General features: G+C 45.3%; 1 protein-coding gene across 8 annotated transcripts in view; it reads left to right on the plus strand.

The window, feature by feature from the left end:
- The first annotated feature begins 14,270 nt into the window (after positions 1-14,270).
- Positions 14,271-20,397, plus strand: part of prkg1l (protein kinase cGMP-dependent 1, like) — a 63,284-nt gene continuing 57,157 nt past the window's right edge. For 4 of the 8 annotated variants that reach the window (XM_034169971.1, XM_034169978.1, XM_034169972.1 and 1 more), the window contains exons 1-4: positions 14,273-14,453; positions 18,767-18,956; positions 19,044-19,149; positions 19,229-19,395. In XM_034169971.1, coding sequence (XP_034025862.1) covers positions 18,770-18,956; positions 19,044-19,149; positions 19,229-19,395 — 460 coding nt within the window. In that variant the 5' untranslated portion in view covers positions 14,273-14,453; positions 18,767-18,769. Of the gene's footprint in view, positions 14,454-18,766; positions 18,957-19,043; positions 19,150-19,228; positions 19,396-20,397 lie in introns of all 8 variants that reach the window. The other 4 variants (XM_034169974.1, XM_034169976.1, XM_034169970.1 and 1 more) reach the window with 2 other exon arrangements.

Consider the following 20,397-nt stretch of genomic DNA (forward strand, 5'->3'; position numbering starts at 1 on the left):
GCTTTGCTGCATCAATTTTTTTCCAGAAACTGTGAGAGACCTCCAGGTGGACACCGTTCAGAAAATTAATATGGCTTTCAGGGACGATTTTATGGGGATTATACAGATTAAGGAGTGTTACTGCCGCTTTAAGGACGGCCCACAACTGCTGAGAGCGTGGCGCGCTCCCAGCGCCGATCGACATGCTCAGACCCCGCTGAAACAACCAGATCATTTCCAACGTGAAGGCTTTGTTGATCCGGGACCTCATCTGACTTTCACAAAAAGACAAGAGACGTGGACATCAGCACTTTTTCAGCACATTCCACTGTTACAGTTTTTTTCATGGAAAGAAAAGCGGTGGGATGCGCCACGGAGCCGTTCATTACGCGGGACAAAACCACCTCGGTGTTGGTCTCACAGGACGGCTTTCAGGTGGATTTCAGATGGATTCCGGTTGCTTTTCAGTCGTGTGATTATCCGATTGTGATTGTGCATGAGCTGGACATGCCCCAACATGTCCTGGAAGGCTTCATCACGGCGTTGCTTTGCGCCATGCGGCTCCACCGCAACGCACGGAACTCCTCCGCACGTCTGTCTTAATGTGCTGAAAAAGTGCTGATGTCCACGTCTTTTCACAATTCCTGTGCTAGTCAGACGACATACCGGATCAAGACGGCGTCCAGTTTAGAAATGAACGGCACATGCCACTGTTACAGGAGTTTTTGTCATGGAAAGAGGAGCAGCTCCACCGCGTCATCTGAAATCCACCTGAAAGCTGTCCTGTGAGACCAACACCGAGGTGGTTTTGTCCCGCGTAATGAATGGCTCTGTGGCGCGTCCCTCCGCTTTTCTTTCCATGAAAAAAACTCCTGTAACAGTGGAATGTGCCGAAAAAGTGCTGATGTCAACGTCTCCTGCCTTTTTGTGAAAGTCAGATGAGGTCCCGGATCAACAAAGCCTTCACGTTGGAAATGATCTGGTTGTTTCAGCGGGGTCTGAGCATGTCGATCGGCGCTGGGAGCGCGCCGCGCTCTCAGCAATTGTGGGCCGTCCTTAAAGCAGCAGTAACACTCCTTAATATGTATAATCCCCATAAAATCGTCCCTGAAAGCCATATTAATTTTCCGAACGGTGTCCACCTGGAGGTCTCTCACAGTTTCTGGAAAAAAACTGATGCAGCAAAGCTTCAAATCGTTCAGACATTTATTCGCAATAAAAATCTGACGAGAGGGGTGGACCACTGCTCACTTAAAGCCTGCTCACAGGCGAATGACGCAACCGCCAGGCGTGAAAAAACTCATGCATGCACACAAAGGTTCAAGCTTGGCTGATGCAATCACACGTGATTCAAATCCATATGGTTTTTGAAAAAAATAAAAAGGTCCGATACTTTTCTAACAGACCTCGTATCTATCTATCTATCTATCTATCTATCTATCTATCTATCTATCTATCTATCTATCTATCTATCTATCTATCTATCTATCTATCTATCTATCTATCTATCTATCTATCTATCTATCTATCTATCTATCTATCTATCTATCTATCTATCTATCATTAAGTTGGATTTGACCGTTTCAAAACAGCAATGAATTTTTCTGAAGCCTTTGGTTCGTCAAAGTATCAAGAAGCTTAATGTCTTGATGTGGAATGTAGAGGACTTTTGGATCTTCAGAACTGTCGTTTGACTATGATAAAGACTTTATGGGCCCATATTGGTTTTACCATTTCATTGTGTTTGATATATTTGTGAGTTTAACAATTTTTTTTTTGTTGTTGTTCTTATTTTGTTTCCTTTATTTGTTTTGATATTAAGTAATTATTTTACTTAAGGATTGTATTCTTAGTTTCATATACTTTTACTCTGTTACTTGTTGGAATGTGCACGCCAAACTGGATTATCCAGTTTTACCACTCAGAACAAAGAAATTCAGGTTACATTATAAATCATATGTCCCGTTATCACGCGGGTCAGTGGCAGGAGGTGTGACCTCCCCTGAATGCCCACAGGGACCAATAAGGGAAGGATTTTGTGAAATAAGGTCTGCCTTTGTTGCACCCATCTTGTCTATTATAAAAACTGTTTGTGTCCATTGTTCGGGGTTCTGAATGGGTGGGTCTCATGCGTGAGAGAAGTTCCTCAGAATCCAATAGTTTGAGTTTGTACTTTGTTTGAGTTTGTACTACATTACACTAAGAGCTGGGGAGAGTAGCAATTGTTTGGACAAGTTGGTCACCATTTTTTTCTTTTGTTGCTGTGCTTTCTTTACTTGACTTTTCGTTATTGTTAATATGGTCAAAACATTTGGTCAGTCCCATGAGTCCGGTCTGCTTGAGGTTTCTTCCTACAATCCCCCCCCCCCCCCCCCCACCAACTGTCCCAAAAAAAAACCAAACAAAAAAAGAACAAACAAACAAAACAAAAAAACACCAGATGAGGTTTTTTGCTACTCTTGCCTATGTGCTTGCTCTGGGGTTTAAAGTTTGGCCTTATCCTTGTGAAGTTCCTTGGGGCAGCTTGTGATTTGGTGCTGTATAAATAAACTGAATTGAATTTGGCATAAGAAAGCCACCCTGGTAGCTCCATCAACTGTATGAATATATATCACGTACACCGGTAAGCATCAAAAATTGATTAATCTTTCTAATATCATTGCTGTAACATTTAAATGAGGGCAGGAAAAACATATTTCAAAATTAATACAATGCTAAAATACTCTCGGCTGTATGGGCATTGTGCCCTTTATAACATGCAGTTGTTTAATTAATTAATTAAGCTCCTATTGTCTTATGTACAATTTGTACATTTTCAATAAAGGCCTTCAATCAATCAAAAACAATATTTATGTTTTAACGGCATCTGCAGGAGGCCTTGCGTGTGAGTGTAATGAGCGTTTGACAAGAGTGGAAGTTGTGCGAATCAAGGAATATTTGTAGATAACCCTCTGTGTTTTTGCTGGTATTGATGAGACAAATTTAACTCCAGAGGAAGTTAGCGCTGAGTTTGCGGAAGTTCACGTGCACGCTAATGCTGCAAAATGTCTTGTAAATGACTCCACATGTGTTTTGGAAGTGTTTATTTCTCACTAGCTTTTACATAATATATGACAAACAGGATATATTTACACAAAAACGAAATGGAGTTTTGCTGCTAGCTGCCAGCCTGCGACGTCACCATGCTAACGTCCACGAAATGTCTTATAAATAAGTTCAGAGGTGTTAAGAGGTTAAAAAAAACAGCGTTTTCAGTTTTAGAAGTGTTTATTTCTCGCTAGCTTTTACAGAATATATGAGAGACATGTATATAAACACTCAAAACAAAGCGGTTTTAGAAAGGCCAGCCACTCAAAAACAAAATGGAACAGATCGAAACAGAATGTGACTTTTTAACCTCCTATAATACCTCTTAAAATATGTCAAGGTTAGCCATCTTTGAACTTGTCCAAGGTCTGTGTCCTAAGAATGTTTCCTGTGAATTTGAAGACTGTGACAGTAGTAGGACTGGACTTATGGCGGACAAACAGACACAAAGTCATCGCAATACCCAATGGGCATATTTGATGCCCTCAGTAAAAATCAATTAGTACGTCAGTTAAATACACAGTTAAATTCACATGGCTGCTTAGACCTGACATTTTGAATTTCATCCAGCTAACACTTTCTGCCTGAAAAAACAGACAGCACCACCTGGCACATCGTCTGCAGCTAAACTTCAGTAAATGGCAACAGCACATATTTTCAACTGTTTTGTATTCTAAATTTAAAGCACAAGACCTTTAATGCATGCACATCCTTATCAGTTTGCCTACACATACAAGAGACACAATCAACAACTTAGTCCAGTAAAAGCATGGAGAGCAAGGACAAAGCCATTAATCAGAAGTTGGCATTTAAAAAAATGAAGGCTTGGCCTTTGTCCTCATGATCAGCTGTGAACTTTAGTCAAGTTTTCTTAATGTACCATATATTTTAGAGTAATTGCTTCCTCCTTGGAGAGCGGCCTTTCAGGTGATGGTGATGAAGTGAGTGATGTCACATTTCTAACTGATGCTTCCAACGCCTTCATCAGTTCCTGAGTTGTGGTCCCGAGGCTCTGTTGGACCTTTAGAACAAAATATATATTAATTCCTGCATGGCAATTTGGATCTGTTTCCTCAATTATGTAACGTCTTTATAGTCCCAAGCATCTTATATTTTCTTGCATAATAAACTGTGAGATGAAGATTAATCTTTTTGAGATGGCTACAAAGGAGGAATGTATCTTAATTCTTTAGCACTGGTTCATCAGACAGGGCTGTTGTGAAGGTGTCGTAGCACGGACCCACAACAGGGGGCGCAAATGAACGGACAATGACTAAACCAAAAGGTAACAATTTAATGTTGTGACACTACACAACGAAAAAACACAGAAAATATGCACAGTCAATTAGCACCAGGTGACGTGTGGCAGGCTCGAAGATAGGAGACACCCCCGACGAGAGAGAAGCCGTACTCCACACGGCTTCCACCACCAACGGTCTGAAGAACACCGGAGCCGCCAAGTCCCGAGTCCCCAGGTGGCCTCTGTTCCCGGCTGTCGACCCTGGTACTGCTGGCAGAGAGCAAAAACAGGATGTGTGAGTGTGAGTCCGCACACTCAGTAATACACAGTCCAACACTGATGGGAGGGAGCACCTCCACCTCCAATCATACACTCAAGCAGCTCCTGTCAGTCACTTATCTGGAGGGAGTGGGAGGCGAAGACGTCGCGGTTCCCACAACACGCCACTCCAACAAAACTGTCCCACAGGAATAAACGGCTGCAAACAGAGATCAAAACGTGGATTAATCCAAATACTGCAGAGACGGATTACCTCAGGAATGGTAATCGATTTCTCGGCGAGGAGGTGGAGTTGCAGTCCGGCTTTTATGGTGGTGATGATGATGAACGAGTGACAGCTGGGGCAGGGGATGAATGACAGCTGTCAATTCTTCTAGGTCTGGCGCCCTCTCGTGCTTGGAGCCCGCACTCCAAGCAGGGCGCCCTCTGGTGGTGGTGGGCCAGCAGTACCTCCTCTTCAGCAGCCCACACAACAGGACCCCCCCCTCAACGGGCGCCTCCTGGCGTCCGACCAGGCTTGTCCGGATGTCTTGCGTAGAAATCGGCCAGGAGGGCCGGGTCCAGGATGAAGCTCCTCTTCACCCAGGAGCGTTCCTCAGGTCCATACCCCTCCCAGTCCACCAGATATTGGAAACCCCGGCCCTTACGACGGACGTCCAGGAGCCTGCGGACTGTCCAAGCAGGCTCCCCGTCGATGAGCCGGGCAGGAGGCGGCGGTGGTCCCGGAGTACAGAGGGGCGAGGTGTGGTGTGGCTTGAGACAGGAAACATGAAAGACGGGGTGAATCCGCAGTGAAGCTGGGAGTCGAAGCTTCACTGCGGCCGGGTTGATGATCTTGAGGATCTTAAATGGTCCGATGAATCTGTCTTTCAATTTAGGGGAGGCGACATACAGAGGGATGTCCTTGGTCGAAAGCCACACCTCCTGCCCAGGCTGGTATGTGGGGGCCGGGGAACGCCGGCGGTCCGCATGGGCCTTAGCCCTCGTCCGGGCCTTTACCAATGCAGAGCGGGCGGCCCGCCACACCCGGCAGCACCTCCTGAGGTGGGCCTGGACCGAGGGCACACCGACCTCTCCCTCCACCAACGGGAACAACGGGGGCTGGTACCCCAAACATGCCTCAAAAGGGGAGAGGCCGGTAGCAGACGAAACTTGGTTGTTGTGGGCATACTCGATCCAGGCCAGATGGTGACTCCAGGCCACCGGATGCGCGGAGGTGACACATCGGAGGGCTTGCTCTAACTCCTGATTAGCCCGCTCTGCCTGGCCATTGGTCTGGGGGTGGTACCTGGATGAGAGACTTACGGTGGCCCCCAGCTCCTTACAGAAACTCTTCCACACCTGTGAAGAGAACTGGGGGCCCCGATCCGAGACAACGTCCGACGGTATCCCATGCAGCCGCATGACGTGGTGGACCAGGAGGTCTGCTGTCTCCTGGGCCGTCGGGAGCTTCGGGAGGGCCACGAAGTGGGCCGCCTTGGAGAACTGGTCCACTATCGTGAGAATCACGGTGTTGCCCTAGGACGGCGGGAGGCCCGTGACGAAGTCCAGACCGATGTTAGACCAGGGGCGATGAGGCACTGGCAGGGGATGGAGGAGTCCCGTCGTCCTCCGGTGGTCCGCCTTACCCCTGGCGCAGATGGTACAGGCCTGGACGTAGTCCCGGACATCGGTTTCCAGGGACGCCCACCAGAAGCGCTGCTGGACTACTGCCACGGTCCTGCGTACTCCGGGATGACAGGACAGCTTGGACCCGTGACAGAAGTCCAAGACGGCAGCTCTTGCCTCTGGTGGGACGTATAGTCTGTTCTTGGGGCCAGTCCCCGGGTCCGGGCTTCTTGTCAGGGCCTCCCGGACGGTCTTCTCCACGTCCCAGGTGAGGGTGGCCATGACAGTGGACTCGGGGATGATGGTCTCGGTGGGGTTCGACAACTCCGCTTTGGCTTCTTCTTCATGCACCTGGGACAATGCATCTGGTTTTTGGTTCTTGGTCCCGGGGCGGTACGTGATCTGGAAGTCAAAGCGCCTGAAGAACAGAGACCAGCGGGCTTGCCTGGGGTTCAGCCGCTTGGCGGTACGGATGCACTCCAGGTTCCGATGGTCCGTGAAAACCGTGAAGGGCAACGACGCCCCCTCCAGCAGGTGTCTCCACTCTTCAAGAGCCTCCTTCACCGCGAGGAGTTCCCGATTGCCGATGTCATAGTTTCGTTCAGCTGGGGTCAACCTGCGGGAATAAAAGGCACAAGGATGGAGAACCTTATCAGCCTCCACGCTCTGGGACAGCACGGCTCCTATCCCTGAGTCAGAGGCGTCCACTTCAACTACGTACTGGCGATCAGGATCAGGCTGCACCAGAACTGGTGCAGTCGAGAACCGGCGTTTCAACTCCTGGAACGCGGCTTCGCACCGATCCGACCAGGTGAAGGGGACTTTGGTGGAGGTCAGGGCAGTCAGGGGGCTAACTACCTGACTGTAACCTTTGATGAACCTCCTATAGAAATTTGCAAAGCCGAGGAACTGCTGTAGTTTCCTACGGCTTATCGGTTGGGGCCAATCTCTCACCGCCGCAACCTTGGCCGGATCAGGGGCGACGGAGTTGGAGGAGATTATGAACCCCAAGAAGGACAAAGAAGTGCGGTGGAACTCGCACTTCTCGCCCTTCACAAACAGCCGATTCTCCAACAACCGCTGTAGGACCTGACGTACATGCTGGACATGGGTCTCAGGGTCCGGGGAGAAGATGAGTATATCGTCCAGATATACGAAGACGAACCGATGCAGGAAGTCCCGCAAGACGTCGTTTACCAAAGCTTGGAACGTCGCGGGGGCGTTGGTGAGGCCGAACGGCATGACCAGGTACTCAAAGTGACCTAACGGGGTGTTAAACGCCGTCTTCCATTCGTCTCCCTCCCGGATCCAAACCAGGTGGTACGCGTTTCTAAGATCCAATTTAGTGAAAATCTGGGCTCCATGCAGGGGCGTAAACACAGAATCCAACAGGGGCAACGGGTATCGGTTGCGAACCGTGATCTCGTTCAGCCCTCTGTAATCAATGCATGGACGGAGTCCGCCGTCTTTCTTGCCCACAAAAAAGAAACCAGCACCCATCGGGGAGGTGGAGTTTCAGATCAGCCCGGCAGCTAAGGAGTCCCGGATGTAGGTCTCCATTGATTCGCGTTCCGGACGTGAGAGGTTGTACAGCCTGCTGGACGGGTACTCAGCGCCCGGGACCAAATCGATGGCACAATCATACGGTCGGTGCGGGGGAAGAGTGAGCGCCAGATCTTTGCTGAAAACGTCAGCAAGATCATGGTACTCCTTTGGCACCGCCGATAGATTGGGGGGGACTTTGACCTCCTCATTAGCCGTAGTGCCGGGAGGAACCGAGGATCCTAGGCACTCCCGGTGGCAGGTTTCGCTCCACTGCGTCACAACCCCAGACGGCCAATCAATCCGGGGATTGTGCTTCACCATCCATGGCAAGCCAAAAATCACTCGGGAAGTAGATGGTGTGACGTGGAACACTGTCTCCTCCCTGTGATTCCCAGACACAACCAAAGTCATTGGTTGAGTCTGATGTGTGATTAATGGAAGCAGGGTGCCGTCTAGTGCTCGCACCTGCAATGGTGCCAGCAGAGCCACCAGGGGGAGCCCTACTTCCTTTGCCCATCTGCTGTCCAGCAGATTCCCTTCCGACCCTGTGTCTAATAGTGCTGGGGCATGAAGGGTTAAATCCCCACTCAGGATTGTTACTGGGATTCGTGCAGATTTGCGGGGTTTTCCCGCGTGCGTATTATGGCCCACCCTTAGCCCAGTTTCTAAGGACGGGCGTTGTAGTTTGACCGTTTAGGGCAGTCCCTCTGCATGTGCTCACATGAGCCGCAGATAAAACACTCCCCGCGGGCCAGTCTCCTTTGTCTGATGTTTGTTTTTACTTTGGCCCTGCTCGTGTCCATAGCCTCCTCAGCAGGGGGAGCTGTAGCCACACGGAGCTCTCTGGCAGTGAAGCGTGGGGACGACGTCACTTTGTCGGAACCGGAAGGAGGAGGGACGGCTCGTGCCCGGTCACGCCCCCCGGCCTGCTCCCGACGATGCTCGTTTAAGCGGTTGTCTAAGCATATAACTAAATCAATAAGCCCGTCAAAATCCCGCGGTTCCTCCTTAGCCAGTAGGTGCTCCTTAAGGACCGGTGACAGTCCATTTACAAAGGCGGCGCGGAGCGCAACGTTATTCCAGCCGGACCTCGCTGCCGCGATGCGGAAGTCGACTGCATACTCGGCTGCGCTACGGCGCCCCTGTCTCATCGACAGCAGCACGTTCGAAGCGGTCTCGCCTCTGTTGGGATGATCATACACTTGTTTGAACTCCCGTACAAACCCAGTATAAGACGTTAGGAGCCGTGAATTCTGCTCCCAAAGCGCCGTAGCCCATGCGCGTGCCTCTCCTCGAAGCAAATTGATCACATAAGCCACCCGGCTAGCGTCTGATGCGTACATGACAGGGCGCTGTGAAAAGACGAGCGAACACTGCATGAGGAAGTCCGCGCACGTCTCGACACAGCCCCCGTACGGTTCCGGAGGGCTTATGTATGCTTCAGGGGACGGTGGGGGGGTTTGTTGAATGACCAGTGGAACGTCTGATACAGGCCCAGGACCAGCCAGAGGAGCGGCTGCAGCAGCGCCCTGCTCGTGCGCTTCCACCCTGGCGGTGAGAGCCTCCACCCTCCGATTAAGGAGGACATTCTGCTCGGTCACTAAGTCTAACCGAGCCGTGAAGGTGGTTAAGATCTGCTGCAGCTCACTCAACACGCCTCCTGCTGACGCCTGCGCTCCTGGTTCTTCCATTGGCCGTTCAAGCTCGGGTTGACGCCCCTCGGAGTCCATGACGATGGCCGAGAAATCCTGTTGTGAAGGTGTCATAGCACGGACCCACAACAGGGGGCGCAAATGAACGGACAATGACTAAACCAAAAGGTAACAATTTAATGTTGTGACACTACACAACGAAAAGACACAGAAAATATGCACAGTCAATTAGCACCAGGTGACGTGTGGCAGGCTCGAAGATAGGAGACCCCCCCGACGAGAGAGAAGCCGTACTCCACACGGCTTCCACCACCAACGGTCTGAAGAACACCGGAGCCGCCAAGTCCCGAGTCCCCAGGTGGCCTCTGTTCCCGGCTGTCGACCCTGGTACTGCTGGCAGAGAGCAAAAACAGGATGTGTGAGTGTGAGTCCGCACACTCAGTAATACACAGTCCAACACTGATGGGAGGGAGCACCTCCACCTCCAATCATACACTCAAGCAGCTCCTGTCAGTCACTTATCTGGAGGGAGTGGGAGGCGAAGACGTCGCGGTTCCCACAACACGCCACTCCAACAAAACTGTCCCACAGGAATAAACGGCTGCAAACAGAGATCAAAACGTGGATTAATCCAAATACTGCAGAGACGGATTACCTCAGGAATGGTAGTCGATTTCTCGGCGAGGAGGTGGAGTTGCAGTCCGGCTTTTATGGTGGTGATGATGATGAACGAGTGACAGCTGGGGCAGGGGATGAATGATAGCTGTCACTTCTTCTAGGTCTGGCGCCCTCTCGTGCTTGGAGCCCGCACTCCAAGCAGGGCGCCCTCTGGTGGTGGTGGGCCAGCAGTACCTCCTCTTCAGCGGCCCACACAACAAGGGCCTTAAAATACAGCCAAAGGTTTCTCAATTAAGCCATAATTAATCATTCAGAAGGTTTTCCAGGTATTTTCATCAATTTGTGGAATCATCTGGAGTTTTCCATGATATTTAACAAGGCAGTCATGGTGTGTGTTAACACACCTTCTGACAATTGACCTACTGACAATTGGACATAATGAATAAACAGGAAGAGAAGAAGAATGAAGTCCCAAACAGAGCCCGAGACACAGTGGTACAGGATGCTTATCCCCAGATTCTGTAGCATGAAACAAATGAGAGTCTATGATTCCCCCTGGATGGCTGGTGTCCATTTACAGCTTGGTGGACTGACACAAGGAAGAAGAACTGTCTTGTCCCAGTACACACATGGGTAGGGTAACCAGGACTCAAACTCAGGTCTACAGATTGGTAGCCCAACTTTAGTCCACTGAACTGAACTGTAAATAAACTATTTGCTTCTGCCTATACCCTTTCAGGCACACGGCTGCATTGTGAATCCATTTTCTTTTTCATTGTCAATCCATATTCTTTTTCAGTGTCAATCCATCTCCTTTTTTGTTGTAAGTTTTGTTTGTTGTTGTTTTGGACTATGTGTGTGTGTTGAATACATTCATTCATTCATTCATTCAAAAAAATCTGAAATAGTTGTGACAATGTGTAAAATGCAAAAAAAAAAAAAAAAAAAGAAGAAGAAGAAAAAGAAAAAAGTGATCCTTACTTTGACGTCGATTTAGTTGCAGGCTTCCAACACTTTCCTTAAAAAAAAGGTTGAAGCAATGAACCATTTCACGTCATTTTGTCTCATTCTTCCTTGCAAACACGTCTTAAGGTGTGCAACAGTATGGGGTCGTCGTTGTTGCATTTTTGGTTTCAAAATTCTCCACACATTGTTGTTTTGGGGATGGGTCAGGACTGCAGGCAGGCCAGTCCAGTGTCCCTACCATCTTCTCTCACAGCCATGCCTTTGTAATGAGGGTTTTCACTGCCTTGATTAAAAAAAAAAAAAGAATGCATGGACATCCCTAGAAAATATGCCATATTGAAGGCAGCATACATCATTCTAAAATCTCAACATTCTTTTCTGTACAACCCCAATTCCAGTGGAGTTGGGACATTGTGTAAAATGTAAATAAAACCAGAATACAATGATTTGCAAATCCTCTTCAACCTATATTCAACTGAATACACCACAAAGACAAGATATTTAATGTTCAAACTGATAAACGTTACTGTTTTTGTGCAAATATTTGCTCATTTTGAAATAGATGCCTGCAGCACATTTCAAAAAAGCTGGGACAGTGGTATGTTTACCACTGTGTTATATCACCTTTCCTTCTAACAACACTCAATAAGCATTTGGTAACTGAGGACACTAATTGTTGAAGCTTTGTAGGTGGAATTATTTCTCATTCTTGCTTGATGTACGACTTCAGGTGTTCAACAGTCTGGGGTCTCCATTGTACTTTGCACTTCATAATGCGCCACACATTTTCAACGGGCGACAGGTCTGGACTGCAGGCAGGCCAGTCTAGTACCCGCACTCTTTTACTACGAAGCCACGCTGTTGTAACACGTGCAGAATGTGGCTTGGCATTGTCTTGCTGAAATAAGTATGGATGCCCCTGAAAAAGACATTGCTTGGATGGCAGCATGTGTTGCTCCAAAACATGGATGTATCTTTCAGCATTGATGGTGCCATCACAGATGTTTAAGTTACCCACACCATGGGCACTAACACACCCCCATATCATCACAGATGCTGGCTTTTGAACTTTGCGCTGGTAACTATCTGGATGGTCTTTTTCCTCTTTTGTCTGTAGGACACGATGTCCATGATTTCCAAAAACAATTTCAAATGTGGACTCATCAGACCACAGCACACTTTTCCACTTTGCCTCTGTACATTTCAAGTGAGCTCAGGCCCAGAGAAGGCAGTGGAGTTTCTGGATGTTGTTGATGTATGGCTTTCGCTTTGCATGGTAGAGTTTTAACTTGTACTTGTAGATGTAGCGACGAACTGTGTTAACTGACAGTGGTTTTCTGAAGTGTTTTTGAGCCCACGAGGTAAGATCCTTTACACAATGATGTCGGTTTTTAATCCAGTGCCGCCTGAGGGATCGACGGTCATGGGCATTCAATGTTGGTTTTCAGCCTTGCTGCTTACGTGTAGAAAGTTTTCCAGATTCTCTGAATCTTTCGATTATATTATGGACTGTAGATGAATCCCTAAATTCCTTGCAATTGAACATTGAGAAACATTGTTCTTAAACTGTTGAACTATTTTTTCAAGCAGTTGTTCACAAAGTGGTGATCCTCGCCCCATCTTTGCTTGTGAATGGCTGAGCCTTTTGGGGATGCTCCTTTTATACCCAATCATGACACTCTGTTGTGTGGGCCGCCAGAAGAGGAGGTACTGCTGGCCCACCACCAGAGGGCGCCCTGCCTGGAGTGCGGGCTCCAGGCACCAGAGGGCGCAGCCGCCTCACAGGAGCAGCTAGGGTGACAGCTGTCACGCATCACCTGCAACAGCTGTTACCAATCAGCAGGGGTACATCAGCAGGTCTCCACCTCTTTGCCGAGATATCGTTCTACCTGGAAGGTAATATTCTCAGCTGACTGCTTGACAGTAACCTTTTGTGATTTTTGTGAGTGATAACAGACCTTTTTTCCAACGAGAGGTGGAGGTAGCTTTCCTGCCGTGCGGATTACTGGGTGCAAACGCGCCCACCTTTAATTGTGTTTTTGTTCCTCGCCAGCAGTACCAGGTCCGACACGCGGAGGCAGTGGCCACCTGGGAGTTCGGGACTTGGCGGCTCCAGTATTCCCGGGGTCTGGTGGCGGAGGAAATCGTGTGGTTCCGGTTCTGCTTTGGACAGGTGTCTCCTATCTTCGAGCCTGCCCACACGACACCTTTGTGAATTGATTCTGATCTATTGTTGTAATCTGTTGTATTTGTTGTGCACATTCACAACAGTAAAGTGTTGTTATTTGACCTACTCCATTGTCCGTTCCTTTGCGCCCCCTGTTGTGGGTCCGTGTACCGACACTTTCCCAACACACTCACCTATTTCCAATAAGGTGTTCTTTGAGCATTCATCAACTTTCCCAGTTTTTTGTTGCGCCATCCCAACTTTTTTGAAACATGTTGCAGGCATCCATTTCAAAATGAGCAGATATTTGCACAAAAACAATAAAGTTTATCAGTTTGAACATTAAATATCTTGTCTTTGTGGTGTGTTAAATTGGTATAGGTTGAAGAGGATTTGCAAATCATTGTATTCTGTTTTTATTTACATTTCACATAACGTCCCAACTTCATTGGAATTGGGGTTGTATTCATCTGACCACAATACACGCTTCCACTGTGTGATGGTCCGACCCAGATGCCTTACAATTTCAATTTTAATTTATTTTCATTTATATAGCACAAAATCACAACAAAGTTGCCTCAAGGTGCTTCACACAAGTAAGGTCTAACCTTACCAACCCCCAGAGTGCGCACACAGGCGACAGTGGTAAGAAAAAAACTCCCTCCAATGATTTGAGGAAGAAACCTCAAGCAGACCAGACTCAAAGGGGTGACCCTCTGCTTGGGCCATGTTACCAACACAATTTACAAAACGAATATACAGGAAATTTTGGGTGTCCATGCCTGAGCACAGGACGGGAGGCTTGCAGAAGAAGACAATTTGATAAATTGGAATATGTGCAATAGAAGAAAATTGAGTTTGAGCGTTTTTAAGCCAAGGTGTATGTAAATGTCTGTCCACAACTGATGTTGTGTCTACTGTATTATATTTAAAGACATTTATGATTTCTGCTAAACTAAAAATGTGTGGTTTATTGAGGTGTGCATGCAGCCAGCCTTTCAAATCTCACGTCAGTATTTTGCGATTAATATTCACAGATACACTCAGAGCCCTGCGTATCCCTCAGACACCCCAATGACCGATCTGACCTATATATGGGATCCAGTCTGTTCTTTTCTCATTACACCCTCCACTCCACTGCCTCGGTCATGTGATCGCTTGCTGTCTGAGCCCAGCCCTGGGCAGCCTGGTGAAGGAGCGAAGCATCCGTCACACAGAAAAGCTCTGCACCTGTCGATCAGAGTGCATGTCGAACACGAACAAACATATTCTGAACAAGTGAGGACACTTCCACATCATCAGAGGCTGTGCGGTAAGTCATCTTTGTACATCATGTTCAAGGCTCTGTAGGACAGTCTTTACAAACAAACCAATCTGTTTTCTGAATTTGACAACTATTGACCTTGTTTCACTATGTGGATTCTATCTATCTATCTATCTATCTATCTATCTATCTATCTATCTATCTATCTATCTATCTATCTATCTATCTATCTATCTATCTATCTATCTATCTATCTATCTATCTATCTATCTATCTATCTATCTATCTATCTATCTATCTATCTATCTATCTATCTATCTATCTATCTATCTATCTATCTATCTATCTATCTATCTATCTATCTATCTATCTATCTATCTATCTATCTATCTATCTATCTATCTATCTATCTATCTATCTATCTATCTATCTATCTATCTATCTATCTATCTATATGTCTGTCTGTCTGTTTGCACAGTTATGAAGGGAACAAGCTGTCGCATTAAACTCTTAAAGGCGTTGTTGTTGTTGTCCTCTACCGTTTATGATCGGATATATTTGGGGTTTCACGTTAAATGTCCTCATAGTTCTCTGTCTCTTCATGTAGAAACTACTGTGCTATGAGCAAAATCTCAGCCTTAGGAAAAAAAAGGTTTGTTTGAGGCTTCTGTGACTTATGTGGCAGATGTCCATGTTTGAATTTCAGATTTAATTGGGTCACGCCCACCGAGGCAGTGTGAGCTCTGTGAGACACGCCCACTCCGCCTGTAGGAGACTCATTGTTCAGCCATTACATCACTCAAGGTCCCTCTCTTTTCCTCTAACAGCAGCAGTACCACAAAACAGGTCATTTCTGAAGGTGTTCTCACATGTCTCAGTTAAAAACACATTTATAAATGGACTGCATTTGAGTTCATCTCCTCCATTACTATGTGCGTTATTCAGTTATTCAGTCCCTCCACCCTACAAAAAGAGTCGGCATCCACCCACATTTAAAGACAGTAAGGAGGTGGTGAATGAGCCGTAGTTCAAGAGCATGAGCTCAAAAATGGCCAAATAATAGAAATTTTGCAGAACAAGTGGAAATTTTCAAGATATGTCCAGAAAGATTTATAGAATCACATATTAAAAGTCCCTGAAAAACCCCCATGTGGTTCTTTCTAACTTCAAGATGGCTTCCAAAATGGCCACCATTTCAGTTTTTTTTTTTTTACATTTCTTTGCTTTTGGAAAGGTTAGTAACCTGATTTAATTGTCAAAATATATGTTTTAGGACATGAGAAATTTGAGAGGGTGTGAACTCGTAAGATAATATACCGATTTTAACATTTTAGAGCTAGATTCCATGGACAGTGCCGTGAATTTTCTTACTCATGTCGCCTTATGCATAATCATTATCACCAACCAAAGCATTTGCTTATGGACAGGATATTAAAAAAGAGTCCAAAAAAGGGCGTTCCATTAACCTTATCAGCTTTCTTATCAACCAATAGTGTTAAGTGTTTCTGTTTGTGTTTCAAAAATGTGAAATGTGACCGAAAGAAGAAATAATATAAAGGGGAAATGGTGGCCATTTTGGACACCAGCTTAGATTTTGAAAAAGCCACAAGGTGGATTTTCGATGGCTTTTAGTGTGTGATTCTACATATTTTTCTGGACCTGTCCCGAAAATGCGAAATCTGACTGAAGGACGAAATAATCTGAAGGGGAAATTATATGCAATTAAAAATACTATATAACTATAATGGCAGTCACTTTGGATTCCAGTATGGCCACCAACTTTGTTTCCAACATTTCCAATCCTTAAAATCTTGAGATAATCACTACAAGCCTTAACACATATATTTAAACATTAAAATTAGTTTTTTAATGTTTCCAAAAATAGAGATATGTAAAGATAAGAGAAATGGCAGCCATTTTGGACACGTTAAATTTTGAAAAACCCACAAGGGGGATTTCGGGGACTTTTATTGCATGATTCTACACATTTTTCTGGACATATCCTGAATATTTCAGTCTAGTTCATAGCGACAGTCTTGTGCAGAGTGACATGATTTACCAGGGAGCATAATACCACAGAAATTTAACGCTGCTCAACTTTAACCGCATGATCTTCATGCATGTAGAATAGGGAAGTGACTGTGCTCACAATGGAGTGGGGAGCAATACTATTACATACTTGCAGGAAATTGCAGAATTTGCAGAAGTTGCCCCTTCAGACCCTTGTAAAAAGCACAAACCTGAATGGAGAAATATTGGTGTTCAACTACAACTTCCATCCATCCATTTTCTATACCTGCTTACTCCAGTTGCGGGGGCTGGGGCCTATCCCAGCAGTCATAGGGCATAAGGCAGGTTACACCCTGTACAGGACGCCAGTCTGTCGCAGGGCCACATAACACAGAGACAAACACAGTCACACCTGCACACCCACCTACGGATAATTTAAAGTTTCCAGTTCACCTAACCTGCATGGGAATCTACACAAACATGGGGAAAACATGCAAATTCCACACAGAAAGGCCACAGGTTGGAATCAATCCCATGACCTTCTCACTGTGAGGCAACAGTGCTAACCACTAAGCCACCGTGCTGCCCAAATGCAACACGTCACAAAAATACTTTCAATCACGTATAAGTCCAACTAATATAGGTAAGCCAGTGACATAGCTAATGCTTGGAATATTTAAAATTTGTGCAAAGCAGATGAAAGAAGTTCTGGGGTGGTGAAGATTTGCATGGACAAATGTGGCATGCCTTTAGATAAGGGAGTGTGTGGCAAGCAGCAGCTTTTTCCATTTAAAGTAACAGGAACAGAACAAGGCTATTTAATTTCTTTTGTCAAGACTTTGTTGCCAACATCACCTCAGTGATGAAAGGGGTGCAGATTAATTAAAATATTAATTCTACTGTAAACAAGCCTTTGGACATTTTTTTTTACAAATAACGCACAACACATAATGTGTGCAGGCAGAAATCAACAGTCTTTTGTGCCATTGAAACAAACCATTTTGATAATAGAGTAATTTTTGTCATTTAAAAGGTATAAATGCATCCTTTTCTTTAATATGGTTTTGTCTTTTATATCTCTTTGATGGATTTTTTTAAATTTTTAAATGTTTTAAATGCTTATTTATTTAATTACTCTTTGGACAAGCGTGTGTGTGTGTGTGTGTGTGTAATTTTGCCTCTGAACATCACTACAATGAAGTTGGAATGAGACAATCAAAATGTGCTTGAAGTATAAACTGTTATCTTTAATTCAAGGGGCTAAACAAAAATACTACATTAAACATTTCTTTAGACAACCAGAGGACAGATAGATGAACATTTCCACGTTAAGAAATGTGTCTCGGACTTCAATTACATGCATCAGTTATTAAGAAATATGTACAGTGTGTGGTACTGTATGGTGTATCTCCCTGCAGTCAGAATTTCTTCAAAACTGAGTGACCTTGCAAGAAGGAGATGAGTGAGAGGAGCCACCAAGACACCTGTGACAACTCTGAAGGAGTTCTTTAGGCTTCTTTTTTCTTCTTTCATTTGTCTGTTAGATCATTAGTTACAGCTTCATGCTGTTATGGAACAAAGAAAGATTTTCATTTGAGAAAGATTAAATCTAGGCTCAAGTGTCCCATGTGCCTTCTGGAAAACTGAAATTTTACATTTTCCTTTCAGGTTCACCATAAAGCTATATAACTGCTGACGCAAGAGACAAAATTTGGATAATCTGCAGTTTCTTCAATTACATCTCTGCAAGTCTGTAACTCCTTCAGAGTTATCCGGGTGTCTTGATGGCTTCCCTCACTAGTCTCATTCTTGCACGGTCACTCAGATTTTGAGAACTGCCTCCTTACCCTACAATACCATACTATACTGTTTGTAATTATTAATGACTGAAGTAAATGAAGTCCATGACATACTCAATGACGTGGAAATGTTCATGTATCCATCACATGACTTGTCTAAAGAAAACTGTTATTAAAGTGATGCTAAATTTATGTCTCCATAATGGAGTGATTGTACATAAAAATTATTACTCAACGGTTCATGCAGTATTTTTTATTGAACCCCATGAATTAAAGCTGAAAGTCAACACGAGACACATATCTTCACTGGTTTATTTCACCTTCGTTGTGATGGTGGTGTACAGAGGCAAATTACAAAAATTATCGCTGTACAAGTACTAATGGACCTGATTGTAATTTGACAATGTCACCTTCAGCAGTACAAATCGTTTTTGGGATTTTGATTTGACTCATTTTTGACACTTAATAGGCTTAGTCCATTAATCCTTAAATCATCAACAAATTAATCAATAAAAATTATTCATTAGTTGCAGCCCTGGCGTTTATTTCCAGGTGATGGGGACACTTCGAGACCTCCAGTTTGCCCTGCAGCTGAAGATTGAGGAGCTTCGTCAGAGGGACACGCTAATTGATGAATTAGAGCTGGAGTTGGACACCAAGGATGAGCTCATTCGGAGGCTGCAGGAAGAACTGGATCGCTGCAGGGCCACCGTGTCCCTGCCAGGACCATCTGTAATCACTGGTACAGAACATACCACTCTTATATATGTCATGTTTTATCACCAGTCTGAAACCTGTGTCATGTGTTGTCTTGCTATGTTTTTCACAGCTGCTGAAGGTGTGGAGAACCACAGAAGGACAATTTGTGAACCTCTTAGTCCGGACCTAGTAACTGTAAGCTTGCTTCCTGACAAAAGCTGTGAGAAGAGCCAGCGGTAAGAGCACATGGTGTTCTTCTTAGCCCCAACCTGTTGTATGTGATCAAGCAAATAATCCTACATTTATGCCCTGCAGGTCTCAGATGATGATTCAAGCAGCATTCATGAAGAGTGACTTGTTGAAGAACCTAGATGAAGGAGAAATCAGAGCTGTCACGGCATGTATGGTTTCCATCACCATCCACCGAGGCTGCTGTGTCATTCAGGAGGGAACACGTGGGGCCCAGGCCTATATTTTAGAAGGTAAAACATTGTCACTGTGTCTGCTGATGTCTTTTTGAACAAATGCTTATCACTTACATCTCTTACTGACAGCTCGCGGTATGACTTGACTGCTTTATGCTGTGCTGAAATATCATAATTTAGGAAACAGACTTTAAAAAAAAACTAGGTTCTGCTTTGCCCTGATTCCGGAGTTCCTCATTACTTGGTTGTTTTTAGGAATCTTGGCTATATCTGTAATGAGAGTGACTGCTCTAGATTTTTTCCCACTGGGAGAGCTAGTGGCCTTCTTTGGAAGATCATAATGCTGTGCAGAATTTAGGCACCCCATATTTTTGATAAAAACATTCCCAACATCACCAAGCTATCAATAGCTGCTATCAATACTTGCTAATTAGTGCTAACAATGCTAATATACAACTTAAACAATACTAACATTTCACTCAACATAAATACTGCAGCACAGACTTCTGAGTCTGTACATTTAGGTTAAATTATCTCAAATATTTGAGATTAAATACTCAGAAATGGCAAACACTGGTGAGCCCACAGCAGCTAGCAGCCTCTGCTAGTGTTTAAGTCTAAGCCACACATTATTTTTGTTTCTGGTATTATTCTTCATGTAATCTTGCTCATTCTACCCTGCAGTACATGTTCGTGACATGGCATCTTTATGTTGATGTTTCTTCTGTGTTCGTTTCATATAGCTTACAGTAACTTCCTTTTTCTGGTCTTCCAGGTTCACTGGTGTTTGTAGTGCTACGTATGTTCACTAGTTTGCTCATCTTTATAACCACTGTTAGAATGTCCCCTTATAGCCAGATGGTTTAGTTTTATCCTGCTTTCATACGTTCATATTCCCACTGATTTTTCTAGTGTTTTTGCCTCTCTGTAACAGACCTGTTGCTGCTGTTCTGAACTTCTGAGTTTTGCCTGCCGTCTTGGATTTGTTCACGTTATGATAAATTTCTGTCCACTGACCTACAGCTTGTATTTCGGACAATCGTTCTGCCATTTCCCTCA

Source organism: Thalassophryne amazonica, chromosome 5 (genome assembly GCF_902500255.1).
Source record: "Thalassophryne amazonica chromosome 5, fThaAma1.1, whole genome shotgun sequence".
Taxonomy (NCBI): Eukaryota; Metazoa; Chordata; class Actinopteri; order Batrachoidiformes; family Batrachoididae; genus Thalassophryne; species Thalassophryne amazonica.